Here is a 24,497-nt window from a genome sequence, read left to right on the forward strand (position 1 = left end):
AGAGGTGTCCAATCCTCCTCCTGGAGGGACAAATTCTTAAGCGATCTTGTGTCCTTGTAGCTTGGGAAAACCCAGACAAACTTCTGGCAAATTTAGATTTGCTCTGCAAGTAGTCTGGCAAAGAGCCCATTCAAGCCGATTTCTAATCTGTCCAAATCGATGCACCAATCAGGGGTGAGTTTCCCGAAAGCATCGTTAGTCAACTATGGTTGCAAGTTCCGTCGTTATCAGCATAGTTCAACGATTTGGTGTTTCCCGAAACCATCGTTCCAACGAACGTTCGCAAACAGCATCGCAAACTTGTGTGGTTGGAAGCATAGTTTCTAGTTTACATGAAATGTAGACTTAATAAATCCTTATCTTTAGCCAAATAAGCAAGCTGAAATTCAGTACAACCCGTGTTATTTATTTAGAATACATACAAATGTAATTTACGTCTTTCAGTTTGTCAAGAGATTTAAAGCACCGTTTTTGAAGACTGCGCATGTGCGAACGTGCTCTTCTATGTGAGAACGAGCCAGATATTGAGTCTGGTAATAAAACAAAATAACTGAGAAAAATTAGAAATAGTCTTTAGATGCCATGTCTGTAACTTATATGACAAAATCTAGCGTTAATTCGATCTCAAACAGATTAATTAAAATAAGTTATTAGTCCACCACGTGCGAGACGTCATAAACCAACGTGGTTGAACGATACTTTGCGACATATGGTTTTGGGAAACAGTCGTGACTAGCTAGTTGATTTCTCCAACGATGCATCGTACTATGGTAGTTAAGCAGCGAGCTATATAGTTGTACAGGAAACGCACCCCAGAAACGTTGAGGCGGGCTTTACACGATGACGATCGCTCTGATTGGTTTTAAGTCTATCCAATTGCGCCCAGAGGCATTTGAGCGACGTCCGTTGGTGAAGCGCACCAACTTTTAAATGCATTATTATATTCAAATTGCAAACACATGAGGACAGTCTCCATGAAAGACCCACTGGCAGATGAACGTCCTACTACATTTCTCTCTGAAACGGTAGGAAATTAAATTAGATTTAATAGAGGATTTTAACTGTGACAAGATGATTGACAGGGCAGTTTACGTGACAGGATGCACGCGACAGATCCGTCCGATAAAGATGACGAAGTAGTATGTCCCAAAGCTTGCCTACTTTTTTGCTACACATTCAAAAGTAAATACCTTTTCTTCACAAAAAGAGTACATACTTTTATGGCGTAGTGTAACTTAGGCGAATTGGGACGCAGCATATGGCTTTACACGATGACGATCGCTCTGATTGGTTTTAGGTCTATCCAATTGCGCCCAGAGGCATTTGAGCGACATCCGTTGGTGACGCCCCTTTGGAAATGAGTTATTAATGAAGCTTTGCCAGACCATAACTCAGTTACTACTGAGAATGGTCTGGTTTTAACCAGGCTAGCGTCCTTGTGTTTTTGTTTCATCAACCATCGATATTCAATTCCAGTACTCAAGAACACAAGAACAGAGGACACATGAAAGTACCCGGATGTGTTCCTGATACTGAGGATGCAGCGAATGCAGACTTGAGAGAATCGAACCGTTAGAAATCCCAGAAGACACTGCGGGCGGACACTTGAAGTGGCAAATCCGTTCTTTGCGTTCTTGGAATTGAGAAACAGCCATGATCTCCAACCAGCTCCAACAACACTTGCATGACCTTTATTAGCTGATTCAGGTGTTTTTAATTAGTGTTGGAGCTAAACTCTGCAGGATAACTGGTTTTGACACTCCTGCACTAGGGGCAGTAAAACAACAACAACAACCTTTATTCCTTTTCACACACATCATGATTACAGGGGCAGATTACTCTACTCTTACTCTTCTAAAATTTCTTCTGAAATAGATGTAGTCAAACTAATTCTGGGTCACTGAGAACAAAAATCACTCAAATTGTTGATTGGCTCTAATTTTCAAGATATACTATTGGTTATAGGACCCTTGACTTGTGAATGGTGGAGGATAAGGGAGTAATGAAGGCAATTAATCTCAATTTAAACCAGAAATGACTAAAATACATCTTTGACTGGATCTATGAATAAATCGATGACTCGATGACAGTACTTGCTTTTTAGGAAAAACAATGAATGATGCAATCTGAAACTGGTATTCCGTCATACATACATCTTATTCGTAAAAGTCATGGATGATGCAACCTTAATAAAACTTATATCACCAACTGCGCTTTATCAGCTCTAGAAATCATACAGCAGGGGTGCAAAACTCAATTTCTGGAGGGCCACAGCCCTGCAGAGTTTATGCTGCGTTCATGCCATATCGTAATTACCGTAGTCTCGAGCTGACAAAAGTTATTCTGGCACCACTATCAATGCCTTAATTAATCTGCAGTGGTCAGGTGGTACAGCGGTCACGTGGTACAAGTAGGAGCTCTCAGAAAACTCCCATCTTACTCCGTTTTGCTCCTCTGTCATACAGAGTGGTGCTCTCTCATTTGTCGGGGTTTGATTTTGCAAAGGGACACATTTCTGTTTAGCCAAAGTGAGCAGAGATGCCGTGTACTTGTGTGAACTGCAGATAACTTCAAATGGAGCAAATGGAGCCCATCAATGCTTACAGACTATTGCTGGATAGTGACAAGAGGTGCTCCATTTAATGAAGACCAGAGACAAGACAAGAAGCTCTGAGTAGACACTGAATATGACTAAACTATGTACATAATAGTTTTTTTGCCTTTTGTTTATAATAAATGTATAACTCTTTGCTGCTTTTTACAGTGTTTTAAAATGTTACATACACATTACACTTTTACCATAGTACATTTTTAAAAAACAAACAAATACATTGTGACGTTTGCATTGTATAACCAGCTCCACTGATGTAGTAAACATTGCATTGCGAACATTGCATTACAGAACACTTAGGAATGAATCCAGTGGAACTCAAGTCATGATAAAAGAGTTCAAAAACTTGCGCAAGTAAGCTAAAATGGTATGGTTGCTTCAGAAAATGTGTTTTTATCTCACGTTTGCTTTTGTTAACGCTATCCGTTAGGTTTAGGGGAAGGTTTAGTGTAGGTGGTATGCTATTTTCGAACGCAACCACTCACTGGACATTTCATTTCTGAACTGCCGCGATATACAACAACCAGCATAATAAAATGTTGCCAGATTCACATCCATCCTGATATGGATAAAACTGAACACTCTTTTAGTGCCACTCACCAGACATTTTACTTTGAAAGTGTAGCGAAATGTGCAAGAAGCATTAACGCCACAGGCACGTTTTTCCAATGAACTTGGGTTGCGAAATATGTATACAAGAGAGCCTCATAATCACTGCATGGTGTGACAGCTTGTTTGCATGTTGGTTTGGACAATCCATCCACATCCTTCTGCGACACAGAAATAGTAAGTAATATTACCAGGTTTCAAAGTACATTTTTTCAAAGTCATTTAGAAGATGACACCTGCCATTTTTAGTAGATGATGATATACTGATGATAAATAATGTTCCTAATGTAATGTAGACTGGTTGTATTTTTCACTGTTTTTGAAACATCTCATTCAGATGTACTGATTATGTTATTTTTAAACCTAAATAAAACATCCTACAGATGTTTAAAGAACCAAAATACAACAATGTGCTTACTGGTGAGAGATTTTTATTTTTATTTGCCTTTGGCACAAAGTGAATGTTAAGTTTTTACCCTTGTACCATGAAATAATCAGATTTGTGTGATATTTAACTCATTATTTTGAATGGGCTGTTGTATTGATATACTCTTCTTCTTCTTTTTGTCCTCAGTGAGACAATCATGTTCCTGCATGAAATATTCCATCAAGGATTGAAGGCGAGGATAGCAAACTGGCCTACACTGGTTCTAGGTATGTCATGATCGTTACGTTTTATCTCTCAGAAAGCTAATTACCGCACTCAGGAAAAGCTATTCAGAACATCCCACCGACAAAGACAGCACATTGCAGGGTGACACTAACATCAAGGACAAGCTGTTTCCGCTGACGCACAGCATCTCAATCAAACCCGTCAGTGACGCCTGATTTTCTCCTATCTCACCGTATACAGACACACACACGTCTGCAACAATGGTAGCCAGACAAAAAACCCGCCAACATCCTAAACCCCAGATAAGAATTTTCAAGCGCTGCTGTGAATAAAAGAATCCATTTTTAATGACTTTGACTTTGTGTTCTCCTTTTTAGCGGATCTCTTTGATATCTTGCTGCCAATGCTCAACATCTATCAGGAGTTCGTGAGGAACCACCAGTACAGTCTTCAGGTTCTGGCCAACTGTAAGCAGAACCGGGACTTTGACAAACTCCTGAAGCAGTATGAATCAAACGCTGCGTGTGAGGGGAGGATGCTGGAAACCTTCCTCACGTACCCCATGTTTCAGGTGCTGCTCTCGTACTCTCATTAGTGTCTTATTTAATTCTAGCCGGATCATTGAAGAGCTTGATTTGTTCAATTAATTTGAAATGCCACTGGGAATTGCCTGCTTGTGTTTCTACAAACAAGAAATTTGTTTTCCATAAACCATTTGAGCGAACTCTTCAAACTCCCTCATTTATCACTTGTGGAAACCTGATGTATCTCAATTCCTCAAACATTTGAGGCAATCAGCTTCCAGACAGAATCTGTAGACTTTTTTAAAGGAAATTTTGGGGTCAAATCTGTAGAATTAAATGGAGTGAAATGGATGAAAGCATTATCAAATTAGCCACAATATGTAAGTAACGAACAGATATGCAGCAAAGGATGTTTAAACCTTGGTTGATTGATGGACCGATATTCTGTGGGCGCAGATTCTCTCACTTTCTTTGTACACTTTCACTCTTTACAGTGTTTCTCTCTTTGTACGACTGATTGACAGATCCCTCGTTATATCATCACTCTCCATGAGCTACTGGCTCATACACCTCATGAGCATGTGGAAAGGAAAAGTCTAGAATTTGCCAAGTCCAAATTGGAGGAACTCTCCAGGTGAGAATAGCACCCCGAGTTGAATTCACTAAAAAGTTGCACATTGTATTTCAGTGCAGAAAAACCTTTTTCTTTTTTCACTAACCACCACAATCCAATGTAACCATACATTTAAACGTATAGTTCACCCAAAAATGAAAATTCTGTCATCATTTACTCACCTTAATGTCGTTCCAAACCTGTATGACTTTTTCTGCTGAAGACAAAATAAGATATTGTTTTTTTTTTGGTTACCATTGACTTCCATTGTATGGGGGGAGGGGGAAATCATACAGATTTAGAACGACATGAGGGTGAGTAAATAATTATAGAATCTTAATTTTTTGGGTGAACTATACCTTTAATGCATCGAAATAGCATTGTGCCAATAGTATTAAGTCATTTTTCTCAGCACAAACACGTTCCTTTCTATGTAAAATCATTAGTGATTTTGCCCAATTCACAAAACAGCACTATTTATTATATATTAATTGAAAAGAGAACATATTGATTGTGGCAACAGTCGATGATCATAAGAATTCCTTTTTAATCATGCATTTATAGACATAAAGTACATTACATTTTGAATCACAATTAAATTGTAATTGATTTATTTGAATTCCTTTAGTGAATACTATGTCAAAACAATGCAGACAGTGCTTGCAAATAACTTTAGCTTAGTGATTTCCCCCCTGACTGTTTTTAACATTATGTAGTGGTTGTAAATACGTTACACTTACACTTTTAAGTGCTACTTATATCCTGACACTTCTTATCAAAGTGGCAAAAAGTAATAGGGGGAATTTCTCACATTTTCATTTGTGACACAAGTGTCATGTTCGCATTGTTCCAGGGTGATGCACGATGAAGTGAGTGACACAGAAAACATCCGTAAAAACCTGGCTATTGAGCGCATGATCGTGGAGGGCTGTGACATCCTCCTTGACACCAGCCAGACGTTTGTGAGACAAGGTGAGTTGTTAACACTTCAAGCTGCCAAAAACCTGACACGCTTAAGCAGAAGCAGCACCTGAGCGACAGCGACAGATTTGGTTTGATCCCCTCGGCTTCTGAATAATTCATAGTTTTAGAATTGGACAGCATTGTCTCCAGGATTGACAGAGTGTTTGATGTTTTCAGTCGGGTGTTTTATAATGTATTAGAATCCAGCACTGTAACAGAGAAGAGGAAAACCAGGAATAACAACGAGTTGGGGGGTCCCTGCATGGAATGTGTGGAATAGGAAATGACATCATTTCACAATGATAGTTCATAGTTCATGTTCTTTTGTAGAATGAGTGACAGGGAAAGCAATTTCTGTTGTTGACTTTTCATTTGGTTCTTCTCATATTTTTAAAACCCAAAGCCCGATGAGTCCGTGTGAGAGGATTTATCATTATTATGACTTCAGCTCAAGACAATATGAAATATCATTCAGAAAGCATTTTACTGACGTATTGCATTCTTTCTGCAGGATCCCCACATTATAAATTTTTTTTACAAGTGCAATTTCCTAAATGTAATTACGGGAGGAATGAACCCATCTAATCTTTCATTTAACGTCCGGAGCATATAAGCAGCCGCTCACCTTGCTCCGGCATCCGCTGTTTTGGCATCCCTCCACCTCCCCAACTTCACCAACACAATTTAGGCATCTTCCTACTAGACTCATCTTCCAAGCATTAGTAGTCCCACTGGGGGATATATCTAAGCTAGAGTTAAAGCTTCTTCCTTGAGCTCCTCCACTGCAGACAGCAAGCCAAATACGTTTAACCTTAATAGCTTATAGATTATATGGGCAAACGAATTTGTGAAGTACCCTTATTCTTTCTGTCTGGTTTATATATCTCATCAGCTAAAAATCATTTAGGATACTGATTCCTGTCAGCAATGCGCAGCCAACATATTCTGTAAAACAGGTTGCATCGCTTCCGGTTCAGGTCTTTTGTATATGCTTTGTTAAATATAGAGCTGTTTTACTCGAGATGCCTTCAGAGGAGCTACCAAAGATGAGCATAACCAATGTCCATCATATACGCAGATTGATATCCAAAGGTTTTTAAGTTTTCTTCTTCTCACTAATATTAGAAATTAAAAAATGGATATTAAAATTGAATGAAAGGCCAACAATAAAAATAACTAACTTGGTTAGCTGATTACCTTAAAAGTCAGTTCGTACTGCTGCTAGCACTTTCTACAACAAGCGGATGCAATAAGATCTGTTTTCCTGTTTGTTCATGTGACGTTCAGCATAAAGCCTATAGAGGATTTGCAAAAAGGTCATTATTGAACGATGGGGGAGTTAAACACTATATTGGGACAGAAAATAAGTTTCCCTTTTCACATTTAACAGGGTGTTTCTCAAAGGCACAGCAGAAATAAAATAGACATTTCATTTTAAAAGGTCATTCATACAAACAGCAATCTGTAGTGTGACAAAGCGACCTGAAGTCAATGTGAGTTTCTGATTTCAAAATATATAAGCAACAGCGACCATTGATTTGACTGTCTGAGTTGTCTCTTTCCACATACAGTAATGTAATAAAAAAAATCATTCATTTATGCATTGATAATTGTTCTTCTTGTTGATGATGCATTGTTCACTGCTACAGTTTACAGTATATACAAATGCTTTATCTCTCCAGAATGTTTATTTTTTAGCAATAATAAAACTGATTCCTTGTCAAAATATAAACAAAATAATAAATCAAATAAATTCAATAATAAATTGAATAATAAATCAATTCGTCCGACTGTTTGTACTGTACTGTATTTTATTTTTTATTTTTCTAAACTGTTTTAATTATTCTTATTTCCTTTTATTATTTTATGTAAAGCACTTTGAATTGCCATTGTGTATGAAATGTGCTATATAAATAAACTTGCCTTGCCTTGCCAAATATTTAGCAGGATATTTAGCAAGCAGGAGATTAAATGAGCATGATTGTCCAAACAACGATACCAAACCAAAACCAAACTATACCGAAGTGCTGGGATCCGCACATTCAACATCACATGTGGACGAAAGAGTGTACGACTCGAGTGAACACAAAACTACACCAAACTAAGAATTAACTAGACCGAAGTGACAGAACCCTGACAAATTTGTCTTTGTAGGAATTTCCTGGATTGTGGCTTATGAGATCTGAATATGATTTCTTATGATTTCCACTCTCCATGTCCTGATTGAAAATCTGCCATGTTTCCTTTTCTTCTTGTAGTCTTTTGTTCAGTGGTAAAAGTGTCTTTGATCTTCATTTATCATTTGTGCTGGTGTGCTGCTGTGGCTCTCTTGTCTCAACTTGACGTGCCACTCTTTTTCACATTTCCCATTTCATTTTCTTGCTGTCTTTTTCTTAGGCTCTTTGATCCAGTTGCCTTCAGTGGAGAGAGGGAAGCTCAGTAAGGTGCGACTAGGCTCTCTCTCGCTCAAAAAAGAAGGAGAGAGACAGTGCTTCCTCTTCACCAAGCACTTCCTTATCTGCACACGCAGCTCGGGAGGCAAACTTCACCTGCTCAAAGTACGCACATGCACACAGAGTAAATGCAACCCGAGAGAAAACGACATTTACAGCACAGTAGTCAAAAATAACTAAATCTAACATCATCTCTGTCTTTTGTGAAACTAACCCCTGATGATCACTAACCTAGAAACCCAGAAGCAAATATTTGATAATTGTAATGATGCAGCCCATGCGCATATTATTGCATAACACTTCTCATTTGTTCTTCTTTAATTGACCGGGTCGATCCACAGGCACAATTTCTGAAACTGAAACCTCATAAGCCTCAATTTATACTCTAGTTGTAAAACTAGCATCAAGTCAATTTCTCAAATTCAGCAACACCTCGTTTTTGTTTGCCAGTTAAATAATTACAAGTTATAATAATTATTTGGTGATCACCAAAGCAAAATGAGAGTTATAAGCAAGCAGTACAAAGACTTTAGGAAAACACAATTGAAATGTCATTGTACATTCAGATCCATCCCAAACCCATTATTCTAACAAACAATCAATATCAGGAAACTCTCCCTTTGTGATTAACCTCTCATCTTAATGGTTTGACTCTGGCAGCAAGGTGGTGTGTTGTCCCTGATCGAGTGCACTCTAATCGAGGAGCCTGACGCCAATGACGAGGATGGTGAGCCTGTTTCTTTCATGCACATTTTCAAACACATCAGCACAGATGATTGGAGACATGCATCATTAGTTATATATTGGCCATTATTTATATAGTGCGGGTTAATTAACTGTTATAAACAGGTCAGGAAAGAGTGAAAACTGCCTGCTGTTTAAATGTCAAATGGGCAGAGATGATAATTGTCATGGATTGATTATCCACTTGAGGGTACAGAAAGAGACGCATGGGCTAATTCAAAACTGCATCACAATGACCCTCTCATGATCCCTTTATTTGGTCCCTAAGAGCTTATTTAATAAACATCACCATCATTACTGTGTTCCTAAGAAGAAATCCCTTCAGTTCAATTAGTTTGTATTGCCATTGTTATCTTGAGTGATCCCATAGGACTGATAGTTTGGATTTTGCGCATGATTCGCGTTCATTTGCAACCTACTGTTGTTGTTTTTTCCAGCTAAGAATTCAGGGCAGGTGTTTGGTCACCTGGACTTTAAGATTGTGGTAGAGCCCTCAGATGCTCCTGCCTTTACTGTAGTGCTGCTGTCGCCCTCCCGTCAGGAGAAAGCGGCCTGGACCAGCGACATCAGCCAGGTGAGAGAACAGAGAAGCCACTTGTAACCAACAGCTCCTTTTCGGCATTTACACTGAACTGCTCATGGTTATTTCAAGGTTACTCTACTGTTCAAAAGTTTGAGGTTGGGAAGATGTTTGAAATGTTTTTGCAAGGAGTCCCTTATGCTCACCAAGGCTGCATTTATTTATTTTTATTAAAAAATACATTAAAATTAGTTAAATTTCGAAATATTATTACAATTTAAAGTAACAGTTTTCTATTTTAATATATTTTAAAATGTAATTCATTCATGTGATGTCAAAGCTTAATTTTCAGCATTATTATTCCAGTGTCACATGATCCTTCAGAAAATTCAAATGAACATTTATTTGAAACAGAAACATTAATGCAAAACATAGTTTTTTGCTGGGCTTATCACAATACATTCTGGGTTTTCTTTTTCCAAGAAGGGTACATGTGATGCTGCCTTATAATATGGTCAAAACAAGATATCTTATGAGCCAGCATAAGTAAGATTTTTAATTTTAAAAGCCTTCACCTTTGGACCATTCCTATGGTGCCTCTGTAGGCAGCTCACTATGTGTTGCAATAGAGAAGGTTTTTGTAACATTATAAATGTTTTTAATGTCACTTTTGATTAATTTATTGCATCCTTGCTGAATAAAACTATTAATTTCTTTAAAAAAAATCTTACTGACACCAAACTTTTGAACAGTAGTGTATATATTATCATTATTCTGCATATGCTCACTGATAAACCTGCTGTGGCATGGTTGTTAATTCATGTGTTGTAGATGCAGGTTCAAATCTAGTCTGCTTCATTTCCCATATCCCACTGTGATCCTATTTATCTCCTCTCTCCTGTTGATTAAAGACATACAAAGGCAGATTAATATAAATTATAACAGATAACAGTGCATGACACCTCATCTATAGTTTGTGCAATTGCTCTGAACCATACAAATCCCCTGTAGCCTTTAAAAACAAAAATGATTATGGCTATGCAGAAGCACTGGAACAAAACAGCTAACCACCACCTCACTGAAACTTCACACCATATTCAAGAGGTTAAGACTTGTTCCTGGAGGGGAACACTTTGTACTTGTGGACGGAACTTGGCTTACTGATGAACCCACAAGATATGTCTCTCTGTCCTTGAACGCCTCCAAGTCTCTTATATACACAAAGAAACTACATTTTGTCCATGAGTTTAATGACTAGATTAATTGTGTTGTTGCCTATACTGTGTTCCTTGTTTTGATCCCTCTCTTTTTTAAATTTCTGCTCTTTGGAATATAGTGCATCGATAACATCCGCTGTAACGGTCTGATGACCAGCGTGTTTGAGGAGAACTCAAAAGTCACAGTGCCACACATGATTAAGTAAGTCAGACCTGCGTTTATAAAGAAGCATGTCTTAAGTGTCTTAAGGCACCCACACTACAAGATAACCGGGCCGATTTTGGGCCAATTCTCCCCTTTCCATCAATCCTAGGTAAAGTACTAATTATCTTGACAAATTATCTTATCATATTTATGGTGTTAAGTGTGATTGAATCTGCTCTGGATGAACGTCAGAGCTGCACTGATCTCAAATCATACATATCCACCATGTTGAATATTTACAATAAGAAATCCTGTTGTTTTGCGAGAACCTCGAGGACAAACACATTCTGCAGATTGTCACGTTGAACAAAACGATACCAAATCAGAAAGCAAGGTGATGGAAGATGGAAACATAATACGACTTCATCCAAACCTTTTTATATTTTTACAGCAAATTTTCTCTAAAAAGCAGTCCTACACTATTATCGCTATTACACTATTATTCCTCTTGCCTGTCATCCTCCATGTTTGTTTCCTCTAAAGTCTTGTTTGACCATGAGAGATTTCTCGTGTTCACAGTCGGGACTCTGGTTGTTTGAGAATGGAATCTGTCCACACACTAGAGAAAAAAACAAAACAATTAAATCTATGATTTTTATCGTCATGTTTGTGGTCTCTCACATTTTGAAAATCTGATAAGATTTTAAATATCTTGTAGTGTGGGTCAGCCTTTTATTGCCATGGGTCAGTGTATTGTACTTAAAGAAGCACTTCCTCTACATGTTCATACTAAATTTAGGCCAGTAACACCCCATGTACACATACAAGTGATTTTTTTTCATCTAGTAAAAGACCAAATGACTAAAAATAACATTTCAGTTGACCAAAAATTACAATTTTGAAATGATTAGACCTTCAAATTCAGCAAATTAGTTAGCCGAGAACAGCATCTTGCTAACAGCTTGTTTTGGAAGCACGGTGAACATGCACTGAAGCCCTACATTTGTGCAAACACGTCTGTCCAAGCTTAACATCAGAGTGACAGAGAGGGCATGCAACCGGGACTAATTTCCCTCCCTCTGGAAAATATGTTGGTATTACCAGTCCAGGAAGAATGCGACAGTTCAGTGCAACTGTCCAACTGGTAAAAAGGGCCTTAAGCCACAAAAAAAAAGGAAAGAAAGAAAAAAAAGTGTTTTATACAGATATTAAATATTTATATGATATTTTAAATCATTTTAATATTCTACTTGTGGATTAGCATAAAGCTTCTAAAAATTGTCCATTAAAAAGTAGAAAACAAATAATGTTTATATTATTATTATTAGTCAACAAATCTAGGTTACATTTGGACTAGTTAACATATTTAGAATTAAGATCAACTGTAACATCAGTGCATCTCCACTAGTTTTTCATAACATCTCCATCCACCATCAACATAAATGCACAGCATACAGACCGTAAAGATGCTTTGGTTGTGCTCTTCATTAGATCTGATGCGCGTCTCCATAAAGATGATGTTGACATTTGCTTCAGTAAGACGCTCAACTCCTGCAAGGTTCCTCAGATCCGCTACGCCAGCGTGGAGAGGCTGCTGGAGAGGCTGACCGACCTGCGCTTCCTCTCCATAGACTTCCTCAACACCTTCCTGCACACCTACCGGATCTTCACCACTGCCATCGTGGTCATGGAGAAACTGGCTGACATCTACAAGAAGCCTTTCACATCCATACCAGTCAGGTAATGGAGCTCTCAAAGGGTTAAAAGTCATCGCTAGAGCTAAAAAAATAAATAAATAAAAAACAATGTCAGCCTTTAGTTTTGATGTCCAGTACAGTATATATCTAATTTTTTTAACTCTTTAGTCTGAAATAACTTAAATGGCTATTTTTTCAGTCCCTCATTTCAACCAACAGCCATTGTTGTCAAGTAGATTTCAAACGTTTATTGCAAGTAAAGTATAGTGATACTGTTCTCAAAAAAATATTTATTACAGCTGTTTTAACCTACATACATTTTTTACTGAAAAATATATGTAATTTATGAACAAACATTGCATTGAGACTTCTGTTAACGTTTTTGAGTAATGATGCAAACAAATTGTTAAATCAATTGAGTTTTGAATCGATTTATTGAAACGGAAAGTTCAAACTGGCAAACTAACCAACTCTAATACCATTTTTACCACTGAAGACATGAAGACATCTCTTGACACCAGATGTGAAAGGGATTTAAAAAAATTGTGTAAAACAGACAGTCACAATGATTCTAATTTATATTCTGTTTATACAGGCTTTAAAACATTTTATCTAGCGCAGGGTGCTGCATAATCTGTTTCGCAATCTATACAAAAACTGTCCTAACCTGTGTCCTTCAATGTAAATCAAAATTTTTGTCCTTTAACCTCAACAATCAACAGATAATTTTGTTAATTACTTAGTGTCTAATTCTGCTGCATCACGGTGGGTAGCCCGGCTCATTGGTCCTGCTCCACATAACTATGAAATGTCTTTCTGGCTGTAAATATATGCGTTACACAGCAGTTTTATATTTAGTGTGGACAGGGAACGTTGGAAACTTGCATAGGCCACAGTGTACGAAACTGCCTTTCTAATCCCTTTAAAATAATACCATATTTTAACATTGAAATGTTCTGTGCGATTGAAATATATGAAAGAGAGCATAAGGTGTATGAATCTAAACCACTGCTGTGAGTGAGCCTGAGAAGTAGTGCATTTATCTCTCTGCATACATTTGTGCTCAGATTGAATGTCCTTTCAAATGGAAAAATGTTTTCTATTCCAAAAGCAGGTGTTCTGCCAAGTGGTGCACTTTTGGTAACCTGTACCTAAAAAGCAGAAGCCCAGAAAGTGCTAAGCAATTCCTCCTCAATTGTCGTTGAATGTTTAATATTCTTGAGCAGAATGCAAACACAGCATGTGTACCTCATGTGAAGATGTCTGTGGTCAGAGGGTGTCATTGTGAGTGATGTGACGTTTAATGTTTTGTCTCTGATGCTCCTCATCACTCCACCCACTTTGCTGTCACACAGGGTCCAGTATCACTCATTTGACCGCTTGTCCATTACATCCATCTGCCCAGACTACAGCCTGAAGATCAGGAAGATGGCACTGGATCAGTCAAAGTAACATACCCATCTCTCTGTTACCGATTCAATTTCATCTCTGTCCATTTTTCTGGTTTATCTCCTCACATTTTCCACTCTGTTTGTCTGTATTTTTTGGAGTGTTTGTCTTTATCCTTTTCTTTTCTTTTCTTTTTTTTTTGGAAGTTACTATTATGTGACTTTATTAAATCCTGGATTGTGCCCTTGCACAACTGCTTTCATCCATTGCAGATTTCACATCTTGCAATGTTTACCGGTTGTTCTCAAACTCTGAAAGCTGCAGAGGAGGCATGCCTCAACAAACGATGCTCCATATGTGTTTTCACTCGTAGAATGCAACCAACACACCGTTTGACAAGAATGTTACATGTACTTGGAGCATGCAAGTATGGAGAATGTTGCTCTGCCATTTATGCCCCATCTTTAAATGTTGTTTCCACAACTCAGATCGCTGGAGCTTTTCTTCGCCACCAACCAGAACAACCGCAGCGGGGACCACGTAAATGACAAATCCCCCAGACTGTGTCGCAAGTTCTCATCTCCTCCACCTCTTACCATCCCCTCCCGTACTTCCTCTCCAGTTCGCATCAGGAAACTCTCTCTTAATTCCCCTATCAGCTCAAAAGTAGGCATCCTGGATCTGTCCACAACCTCTTTATCTGCAGCCAGCAGCCCAACCTCCGCCAACCCCACCATCTCACCCCCACCATCCAACAACAACAATAACAAGCCCCCTGTGGACCTTAGCCGTGGACAAAGTCCATCCTCCCCTGAGCAGAGCCCTGGAGCTCTGGATGAGAATGCAGAGGTGCCGCGAATCGACGCCCTCTGTGGTAAACTGCGCCGCAGCATCAGGAGAGGTGAGCTAAAAGAGATTTTCTACTTCTAGTAGTAGTAAGAGAAACATATTAACTCTTTTTTAAAACCTAGGTAGTGGCCCCACTGTCTACTGCCTTCTGGGTATCTACTGAAATAGAGCCTCATAAGTTGGAAGCACATGGAGATTCCAATAGAATGCAACAAACGGGCTCTGGAAGTAAAAACCCCATTCATTTTCTCCATAGGGCAATTGATTTTTAACGATTACTTATACGCCTTTAAAGACAGACCTACTGTGAGCTATGAGGTTGTTAATCAATGACATAAGCTTTTGTTGAAGCCATCAGACGACATTATTTCAAATTATTGTGCTTTACAACGAAATTCCTGGTGAAAACAACACTACCCATTAGGGGTGTAACGATACCCTCATGTCACGATTCGATACATACAGTATCACGATACTGAACTCACAATACAATATTATTGCGATACTCCAAAACATTACTGTTGATTAAAATGCTAACTTTGATATTACATTGTGGGTTTAAATGAATAGGCTTGGTGCTCGTAACCCAAGGACAATGGTGACACCAGAATAAAAATATTCATGATTCTGAAGCTGAAAATTCAGAATTATTTTGTAACATAAGACATTTGGCATTATCAGGACCCACAAATATTCCCCCATTGCATTATTATACATTATAATCAACATTATATAAAGTACTTTAATGTAATACTGACACTAAAACTCTGAAAACTTGAATTTTTTCTCACACAGTAATTTTTATTTTGGGTGAACTATCCACGATACATATTGTCAATTTTGTATTGTGATATATTGTGGCACGATATATTGTTACACCCCTACTACCCATGATTCTGCGAATAAATCTCCACCAATCAGAGAATGCAAACACAATTCAAAGGCCCTGTCCCAGATGGAACCCTAAGCCCTTGCAATCTTCCCACGAGTCCACACTTTCGTGATGTAAACTTGCCACTTGGACTGTCGGGTAGAAGTCTGCTGCTGAGCTCACTACAGTGCGCATATAATTTATCATTAAAAATGATCTCGCTTCTTCCACCCTCATGGATTTACTTTTTTGCTGGGCTTATCACAATACATTCTGGGTTTGCTTTTTCCAAGAAGGATACATGTGATGCTGCCTTATAATATGGCCAAAACAAGGTAGGCCTGTCCTATGAGTCAGCATAAGTAAGATTTTTATTTTATTTTAAAAGCCTTCACCTTGGGATCATGCCTAGTGCCTCTGTAGGCAGCTCACTATGTTTTGGAATAGAGCAGTGTTGGATGTTGGAAGTAGGTCAAGACACTAGCTGGATAGGAACGTGGATGTTCATGAACATGACCTTCATTAGCCGGCTTTTGCCTTTTTAAAAGCATAATTTCATCTAGAAGTAGCTGGCAGAGTGAATATTGTAGGTAAAATTTCTGTAGATGCTCCAAATTACACTGAAAACCATTATAACTTAACGGCCAAACTAATGTGTTATTTTCTTTTTATAGGCTATTAGTCTTACCAGCATTCTCCTGTCTCCACATAAAATCTACACGCATATAAAGTGCAAACGTGCTTGTATTAAGTCCCTCCTTAATGCAAAACAGAGGACTTAAGATTTTTGACGAAACACCCATAATGCTTGTAGTTATGGCCCTCTATTATACTGGCATCCAGGCAGCTCGGAATGAGAAGCAGGAAATGTTTGAAACCTCAACCAAATGATAAAGCGCTTTCTTTATTCAGAAACATTCAAAGGATTGATATTTGTTTAGGAAATGCACGTCTTTAAGTGACTTTGGTTAGGATTTCTGATGTGCGAACAACACTGATATTTTGCTTCTTGTGTTTGCCAGTTTAAAGAGATTTTCTTGTATTGTTTCTCCCTCTTTCTGCTATAAAATCCACCATATTATGAGGTCAGTCTTATTGTGAACTATTGGCACTAAATAGTAAGCTTTAACACTGCATCAGACATCAGCCACATATTACTTTGTGACCAGACCCAAAATTGAAAATTCTGTCATCATTAACCAAACAGTTGATGGACCCCATTGACTTCCATAGTATGAAAAAAAAACAAAAAACATAAAAGTCAATAGTTTGGTCATTCTTCAAAATATTTATTTTGTGTTCAGCTGAAGAAAGAAATTCATCCAGGTGTTTAACAACTTGAGGGTGAGTAAATGATGGCAGAATTTTCATTTTAGGATGAACTATCCCTTTAAGTTTTTAAGTTTTTTTTTTTTTTTTTTGGTCTGTCAAATGATAAACCTGGCAAAATGATAATTTTCATATACATATGTCCCCAGTCGTATCTATGGCCCAGAATATCATTTAAACTGAAATACCATTATAATTTTTATTAATAGTTTTAATTATTGTAATTTCTATTGCTTTGTTTTTTTATTAAAATAAAAATGAAATAAAAATGAATAAAACTAGACATTATTTTTATTTATTTTATTTCAGTTTTAGTTATTTTAGTACATCAAGCTAAACTAAATGAAAAGTTACCGAAATGTTTTTTTTTAATGGTTTTAGTTTTAACTACAGGGGTGTTTTTTTTTTTTTTTTTTTTTTTACTTAACCACCTCACAACTTCTCATATCACCATATCAACAACCTAACAACCACCCAGAACACCCTAGCAACTGCGTAGCAACACTGTAAAAAAAATATATATAACATTTATAACAACATTTGTTTTTACATTGCTTTAACTCATCAAAATTAGTTAAGCAATTTTCAACTTTTTTTTATAAGTTATACAAGATTCAACTCGTTTTTTAAAGTCAGTTTAATGCAATTTAAGTTGAAATTACTTTTTAAGACTTTTTTTTTTTTTAGGGACACACTTGCCCTAGTTTTTTGCTGTTCCCTGCCCCCTGCTCTGTTTGCTTGTAGAGCTGTTGCCCTAAAACCATTCATTTTTGAAGAATGAGGGGTTGTATCATCCATTTTAATAAAGAGTCTGACTTTCCCCTCAGCTGTGCTGGAGTCAGTTTCTTTGGACAAATTTATTCCAGAGTCGCCCCAGGGCAGTGAACCAGGAGAAATCTCTCCTTGCCGCTCACCCTCCACTCCACGCCACCTCCGCTACAGACAGCCAGGAGGTAAGCGTGCACATGTCTGTTGCCATTTGGCTCTCTTTTGAGACCAACTGCAGAGTCAAACACAGTAGTGAGTTATGACTTTCTAAAGGAAAAATAGATACATCTGTAATTGTAACAATTTCATTCCAATATTGCTAGCTCTTGTCCCATTAGTCCTTTTGCATGTAGTGAGTGGCATATACATGCATGGCATGCAGTCACCTTTATGCTGGTCTTAGATCAGTTTCTTTTATAAATTGTTCACTTTGCATTTTAGAGGAGAGTGCAACCAGCATTCCTGATGGTTCCTTAAGAGAAGCTTGCTCAGTGCATTCCTCAATAAAGTCCAGTTATGTTACTAAACAGTTAAATATTGTGCTTGCATGACTTTAGATAAAGCCATATATGGGGAGAGTTGGGAGAGGAGTAAATTATATGTAACACATTCCACCTGCACTTAATTAGTTCTGAGTGGCACAGATATTGTTCCATCCAGGCTGTTTGTATTTGGGTATCTTTTGCATCTTCATTTAGCTCAACATAAGCATTCAAATCAAGATTCTGTCATATTTATATACAATATATGGTTTATAGCTATGTCTGTTTCCATGAAAAGCTATTTCCATATATTCACTGCAGTTGCTGATTGAATATGGTTACTAAAGGGCAAAAAACATCATTTATTTTGAATTATCATCACTGGATTAGCAGAAAGACTGGATATGTGATAATTATGGCTTTATGTACATACCGTACTCCACGTCCCCTGAAAAATTCAAGGGTCAGTTTACTCAAAAATAAACATTCTGTCATTATCTGCTCAACATAATATCATTCCAAACCCGTATGCTATTTACATTGAACTGCAACATTTGGAAAAGCAAGTGCAGAACGTGGAAAGAAGCGCGAAGAGAAAAACAGCACAAGCGTACAAAAGAGAAAAATATGAGCAGAAAATGTAAGAGAGCACAAAGTGCAGAGTAATAAAATCAAGGAAAACTTTATTTTTAAGAAAACATGAACATAAGTTTAACTTTTGTGCAAAATAATTTTTAATGTGTTTAAAGTTTTTATACATGCTTGTTATTTTTTTGATTCACGCTTATATTTTGATCCGTGACCACGTTGTTTGCTATTCTGATCAGTGCAATATTTGTGCAATATATTTTTTACATGTGTTTTTAAATTTTTGATTCACTTTTTTTTTTTTTATCCATGTCCGCAATACTTTTGACGGGATATTGATCCCATAGGCACACACAATTTTTTTTTTTTAAAGATAATATTCACATCAGTCTTTTCCAGACAAGTGCATTGTGACCAGGGGCTGTCAAGCTCCAAAGGACAAAAAATAATTATAAGAGTAATCCATACAATGTGTGCACTGTATTCCAAGTTTCCTCAAGCCATCCTATAGCTTTGTGTGATGAACGTACTGAAAATGAAGTCATTATTCACTAAAATGCCCCACTAGATATAACTATTATGTGCAGGTTTGACATCATGGCGTTCATTTAGTTAGAGACACCGGAGAATAATGTTTGAGGTTATTGAGGTCTAACCTATTGGTCTATTAATCATACAAAACCTTTGTATAGATTATTTGTTGGTTTGGAACGACTTTACATTTATGCATTTGGCAGACACTTTTATCCAAAGCGACTTACATTGCATTTCAAGGGACACAATTACATTCTTATCAGTTTTTATTTTCCCTGGGAATCAAACCCATGACCTGGGCGTTGCAAGCGCCAACGGCCAACGTTCTACTGTTTGAGCTACAGGAAAGTTACGTTAGTGTTGAAAGCATTTTTGGGTGACTTGATCTTTAAAATGGTGCCATCACACTTTGGGGAAGATTAAATTTTTTCTCTAAAAGTTGTCACCAATCATTAAATCTTAATCTCTCCATATTTTTTTGTTCTAGTCCAGTCAGCTGAGAACTCGCGCTGCTCCGTTTCTCCAGCCTCTGCATTTGCTATTGCCACAGCAGCAGCTGGACACAGCAGCCCTCCAGGTACACTGCACCACTCACAGAACCCAAGAGATGTACAAAGCTTCATGTGCTATTGAAATTCGCTTTACACGCAGCTGTTGAAGTTTCTGCAGATCTAACAGCCTCTCCATTATCAGCCCTCAATGACAGAACAATGTTCAACATCAGAACGGGAATAGCAGACTAAAGAGCTGCATGTTGAATTAAGAATAATTTACTTAGAATAAACTTTAAAAAGCCCTAATCATCTTACTTGCATAAACTAACATTCTCTCATCCTACTAAATACCATCAGAAAGAATTTTATTAAATTTCATTAATTACTCACCCTCATGTCGTTCCAAACCCGCAAGTCTTTAGTTGGAATCTTTTTGATGAAATCTGAGTTTTCTGTCTCTCCTTTGGCAAGCTATGCAACTACCACTTTGACGCTTCAAAAAGTTTATAAAAAGATCGTAAAACTAAGCCATATGAATTTAGCTGTTTAGTCCAAAATTGAGCTTCCTCAAGAACCAATGAGGTTCATTCTCGTTTGTTACGCAGCACATTTGAGCTTCCTCAAGAACCAATCAGGTTCATTCTCGTGTGTTACACAACATGTTTGAGCTTCCTCAAGTCCTCAAGTAATTAATGACAGAATCTTTCTTTTTTGGTTGAACTAACCCTTTAATACTGTGTTCTTTTATGCCACTTTGTGGTTTCCAGCATTCCAGCACTGCAACTAGTGGCATTGTTTAGTGGCAGTAATGGCATTTGGGAATTTGGATTTTTTTTATGCAGTACAGTACATTGCATTTTTTAGAAAGAAGTAAATTTGATAGTAAGGCAAATGACTGTGTATGTATATAAATATGCTCTTGATCATACAGTATGTAATCCATATACATCGGTTTTACAATCTGAATAAGAGCCTGGATATTACAGGTTTGTATTTCCCTTACAGTGTGTATATTCCTTTACAGTTTTTAATAATTCTGAGCGGACTTGTGACAAGGAGTTCATTATACGTCGTGCGGCTACCAACAGAGTTCTGAACGTCCTGCGCCATTGGGTCTCCAAACACTCACAGGTCTGTCCTTCAGAAACAGCTTACAGAATGTTTCAGTCAACTGCATCATTGCGTGTCATTACGTACCTTAAACAGAAGTTGTCAACCTCATTTGTGTCTTTTTCTCCCTCCCTGCTTTTTGACCATGATACAGTATTTGATCACAGGTACTTTTAAATGTGTGTCCAGGCTCTGGCTGTGAACACATGGTTAACCCCCAGGCCTCATATTTTACAGGGCAGAGGAAGCGTAACACCTCTTCACAATTTCCATGTTATTTTCACAAGGGAAAGCAATTACCTTACATAAACAGTGCCAAACCTTAATTAACACAGCAACTACTGGATCAAAACGCATTTCTTCAAAGAGAGACTATTAAAGGTGACGTGTGCAATTTCTGTGCCAGTTGCATCCAACCAAATGGATTTGAAGAATATTGATTTTTTTTTTTTTTTTACTTAAACTTTTTCTATACCATTGGTTGGACTGACAGATAGTCCCGCCCCGAACTTAGAGACGTCTTTAACCATCTCACGTCTTTCTCAATGTCTAACACATGAAATAACATTCTAAATACTTGGCGATCCAGTTGAACATGTAGACCTTGCGCTTTTTTTTGTTCCACTGACCTGCGTCTCACATTTTAAACTGCAAAAAATGCATTCTGTGTGAACTAGCCCTTAATGTTGCTTTGTCAGGAAGCTTGGCATGCACAAATACGCAGAGCAATGTTTTGAAACACCTAAAAGCCACAATGTTACACTTCTCAGGGAAATACGAATGACTTTGGATCTGCACATCCAGTTGGAATAGTAAAAAGTATTTTGACATAAAAATGAACTCAAATCTACCATGCTCTGTTCTGTATGGCCTCACTCCCTCGGTGCAATGTGAAAAAAAGTACTATGGGTTAATGGGTGTAATACAGTTGTATTTTTGTATCTTTATTGATTCAGTTTTTTCAGCAGTGCTTGGTTTGCTATTAAAGCCAGGTATTCGTCATATTGATCTGTGTTATAATATGACCATTAACTAGATAAAAGATCATTTCAGTCCCGGCCAACTTTTTTATGAGTCAAAGCATAGGATATTATAACATTAATATTGACAACTTCAGAACAAAACACAGTCACAGCACCTCACACACAGCAAACATAATTACGTGCTGCAGTGGAAACAGTTTCTCATAATGGCCTTGTGAAATAAAGGTCTTTTTCAGCTTTTACCTTGCTTAGTTTGAGTGAAGGCAAAGAGTGGGCAAATTGCATTGATCTGTTTGAACCCTTTGTCAGTTTGTGCTAAGAACAGTCAGACAAAGAGAAAAAAAGTCACAAAGTCAGACAAAGTCACAAAGAGAGAGCTTGTTAGGAGTGACCTTTATGGTTGCACAGGTGAAAGATGCAGGTGAGAGAAACGTGAGAGGAAAAATGCTTACAAATGCTGGTTGTCTAGAGAGAGAGAGGTGAAAAATTCAGCGGATAGTAAGGAGTAACTCAAATGTACTTCAAAGTATTACCGTGGTAAATTGTTGTTTTATATATATGTGTGTGTGTGTGTGTGTGTTTGAAAGAAGTCTCTTTTGCTCACCAAGGCTGAATTTAATTTATTCAAAAATACAGTAAAAACATTTACAGTTTTTAGCTATTTACTATTTGCTGCTAAATGACTAAATGTAACATTAATATTGTAAAACATTTCTTATTATTATTATCAATGTTGAAAACTGTTTTTGTTGCTTAACATTTTTTGGAAACAGTGATACCATTCAAACATCTGTGGTAAGATAAAAAATAAATAAATTATTTTATTCATAAAGGATGCATTAAATTGTTCAAAAGTGACAGTGAAGACATTTATTAGATTTCTGTTTAATAAATGGTTTTTAAATATATTTAATAAATAAATGTAATAAATGTTGTTCATTGAGTTTTCTATCCATCAAAGATTCCTGAAAAAAGTATCACCATTTCCACAAAAACATTAAGCAGCACAACTGTTTTCAACATTGATAATAATTAATATTTCTTGAGCCCCAAATCAGCATATTAGAATGATTTTTTTGAAGGATCATGTGACACTGAAGACTGGAGTAATGATGCAGAAAATTCAGCTTTGTCATCACAGGAATAAATTACGTTTTAAAATATATACAAACAGAAAACATTTCTTGTAATTTGTGATAATATTTCACAATATTACTGCTTTTACAGTATTTTTGTTTAAATAAATGCAGCCTTGGTGAACATAAGAGACAGACACACGCACACACACACACACACACACACACACACAAAATATATATATATATAGAGAGAGAGAGAGAGAGAGAGAGAGAGATAGATAGATAGATAGATAGATAGATAGATAGATAGATAGATAGATATCTATTTATAGAGTCTCTTTTGTCACTTTATTTTCATTTTAGCTCACATTTTAGTATAATTTAGTAATATTTCTTTTTAGCTTTCATTTATATTTATTTCAGTTTTATTTCAGTTAATTGCCAAGGCAACATATCAAAGTTTTTCATCTAATATTTATATTTTATTTCATCTTTATTTCAGTTAACAAAAATAGTTAAAGGGTTAGTTCACCCAAAAATGAAAATTCTGTCAGTAATTACTCACCCTCATGTTGTTCCAACCCCGTAAGACCTTCGTTCATCTTCGGAACACAAATTAAGATATTTTTTATTAAATCTGAGAGCTGGATCACTCCTCCATAGGCTTCTAAGGGATTGGAACTTGCTGGCCCAGAAAATGTATTAAAGACATCGTTAATATAGTCCAAGTGACTACAGTGGCTCAATCTTAAGTTTATAAAGCGACGAGAATACTGTTTGTGCGCAAAAAAAACCCAAAATAACGACTTTATTCCACTTTTCATTTCCTTCTCTCTGGGCCTCGAGTTTTTTCACGTAGTAGAACTACGCAGCGCATCTGTGTTGTACGTCACACGTAGGCTCACTATTGGCCGACGCTGGTCATGTGTGTGATGCGTGTGACGTACAACACAGATGCGCTGCGCAGTTCATGTTTCATGTTTCATGTTTCATGTTTCTTTATTTATTATCCCCAAGGGGGCAATTTTTTCCACAGCGGAAGCGGAAGCGGCGCTGCATTGCGGCGACGAACAGCAGTGGTTGGGTCTGCGTGTATTTGTTTATTTATGTTTTTTTTTACCGTCGTGCGCATGGTGTTTTTTAACCTTTGAACATTTTTGACACTTTTTAATTGCGTGAAATCATCATGGAATTTATGAATGCTTTGTGAACATTGTCACTTTTGGTACCATCTTGAGCTTCCAAACAAATGTCCAGTGCGCAGTTATACTACGTGAAAAAACTCGAGGCCCAGATATTAACGATGTCTTTA

At 37.2% G+C, this 24,497-nt stretch overlaps 1 protein-coding gene across 6 annotated transcripts in view; it reads left to right on the top strand.

Moving 5' to 3' along the window:
- rasgrf2b (Ras protein-specific guanine nucleotide-releasing factor 2b) overlaps positions 1 to 24,497 on the top strand; it is a 67,656-nt gene that overhangs the window by 31,724 nt on the left and 11,435 nt on the right. The window contains exons 6-19 of one of the 6 annotated variants that reach the window (XM_084115061.1): positions 3,795 to 3,874; positions 4,211 to 4,404; positions 4,882 to 4,991; positions 5,824 to 5,942; positions 8,331 to 8,491; positions 9,047 to 9,113; positions 9,568 to 9,704; positions 10,987 to 11,069; positions 12,504 to 12,752; positions 14,065 to 14,157; positions 14,587 to 14,999; positions 17,975 to 18,100; positions 20,007 to 20,096; positions 21,038 to 21,144. In XM_084115061.1, the coding sequence (XP_083971187.1) occupies positions 3,795 to 3,874; positions 4,211 to 4,404; positions 4,882 to 4,991; positions 5,824 to 5,942; positions 8,331 to 8,491; positions 9,047 to 9,113; positions 9,568 to 9,704; positions 10,987 to 11,069; positions 12,504 to 12,752; positions 14,065 to 14,157; positions 14,587 to 14,999; positions 17,975 to 18,100; positions 20,007 to 20,096; positions 21,038 to 21,144 (2,029 nt within the window). The remainder of the gene's footprint in view (positions 1 to 3,794; positions 3,875 to 4,210; positions 4,405 to 4,881; positions 4,992 to 5,823; positions 5,943 to 8,330; positions 8,492 to 9,046; positions 9,114 to 9,567; positions 9,705 to 10,986; positions 11,070 to 12,503; positions 12,753 to 14,064; positions 14,158 to 14,586; positions 15,000 to 17,974; positions 18,101 to 20,006; positions 20,097 to 21,037; positions 21,145 to 24,497) is intronic. The other 5 variants (XM_084115062.1, XM_084115063.1, XM_084115064.1 and 2 more) reach the window with 5 other exon arrangements.

Source organism: Abramis brama (assembly GCF_963993115.1).
Source record: "Abramis brama genome assembly, chromosome: 5".
NCBI classification, from domain to species: domain Eukaryota; kingdom Metazoa; phylum Chordata; class Actinopteri; order Cypriniformes; family Leuciscidae; genus Abramis; species Abramis brama.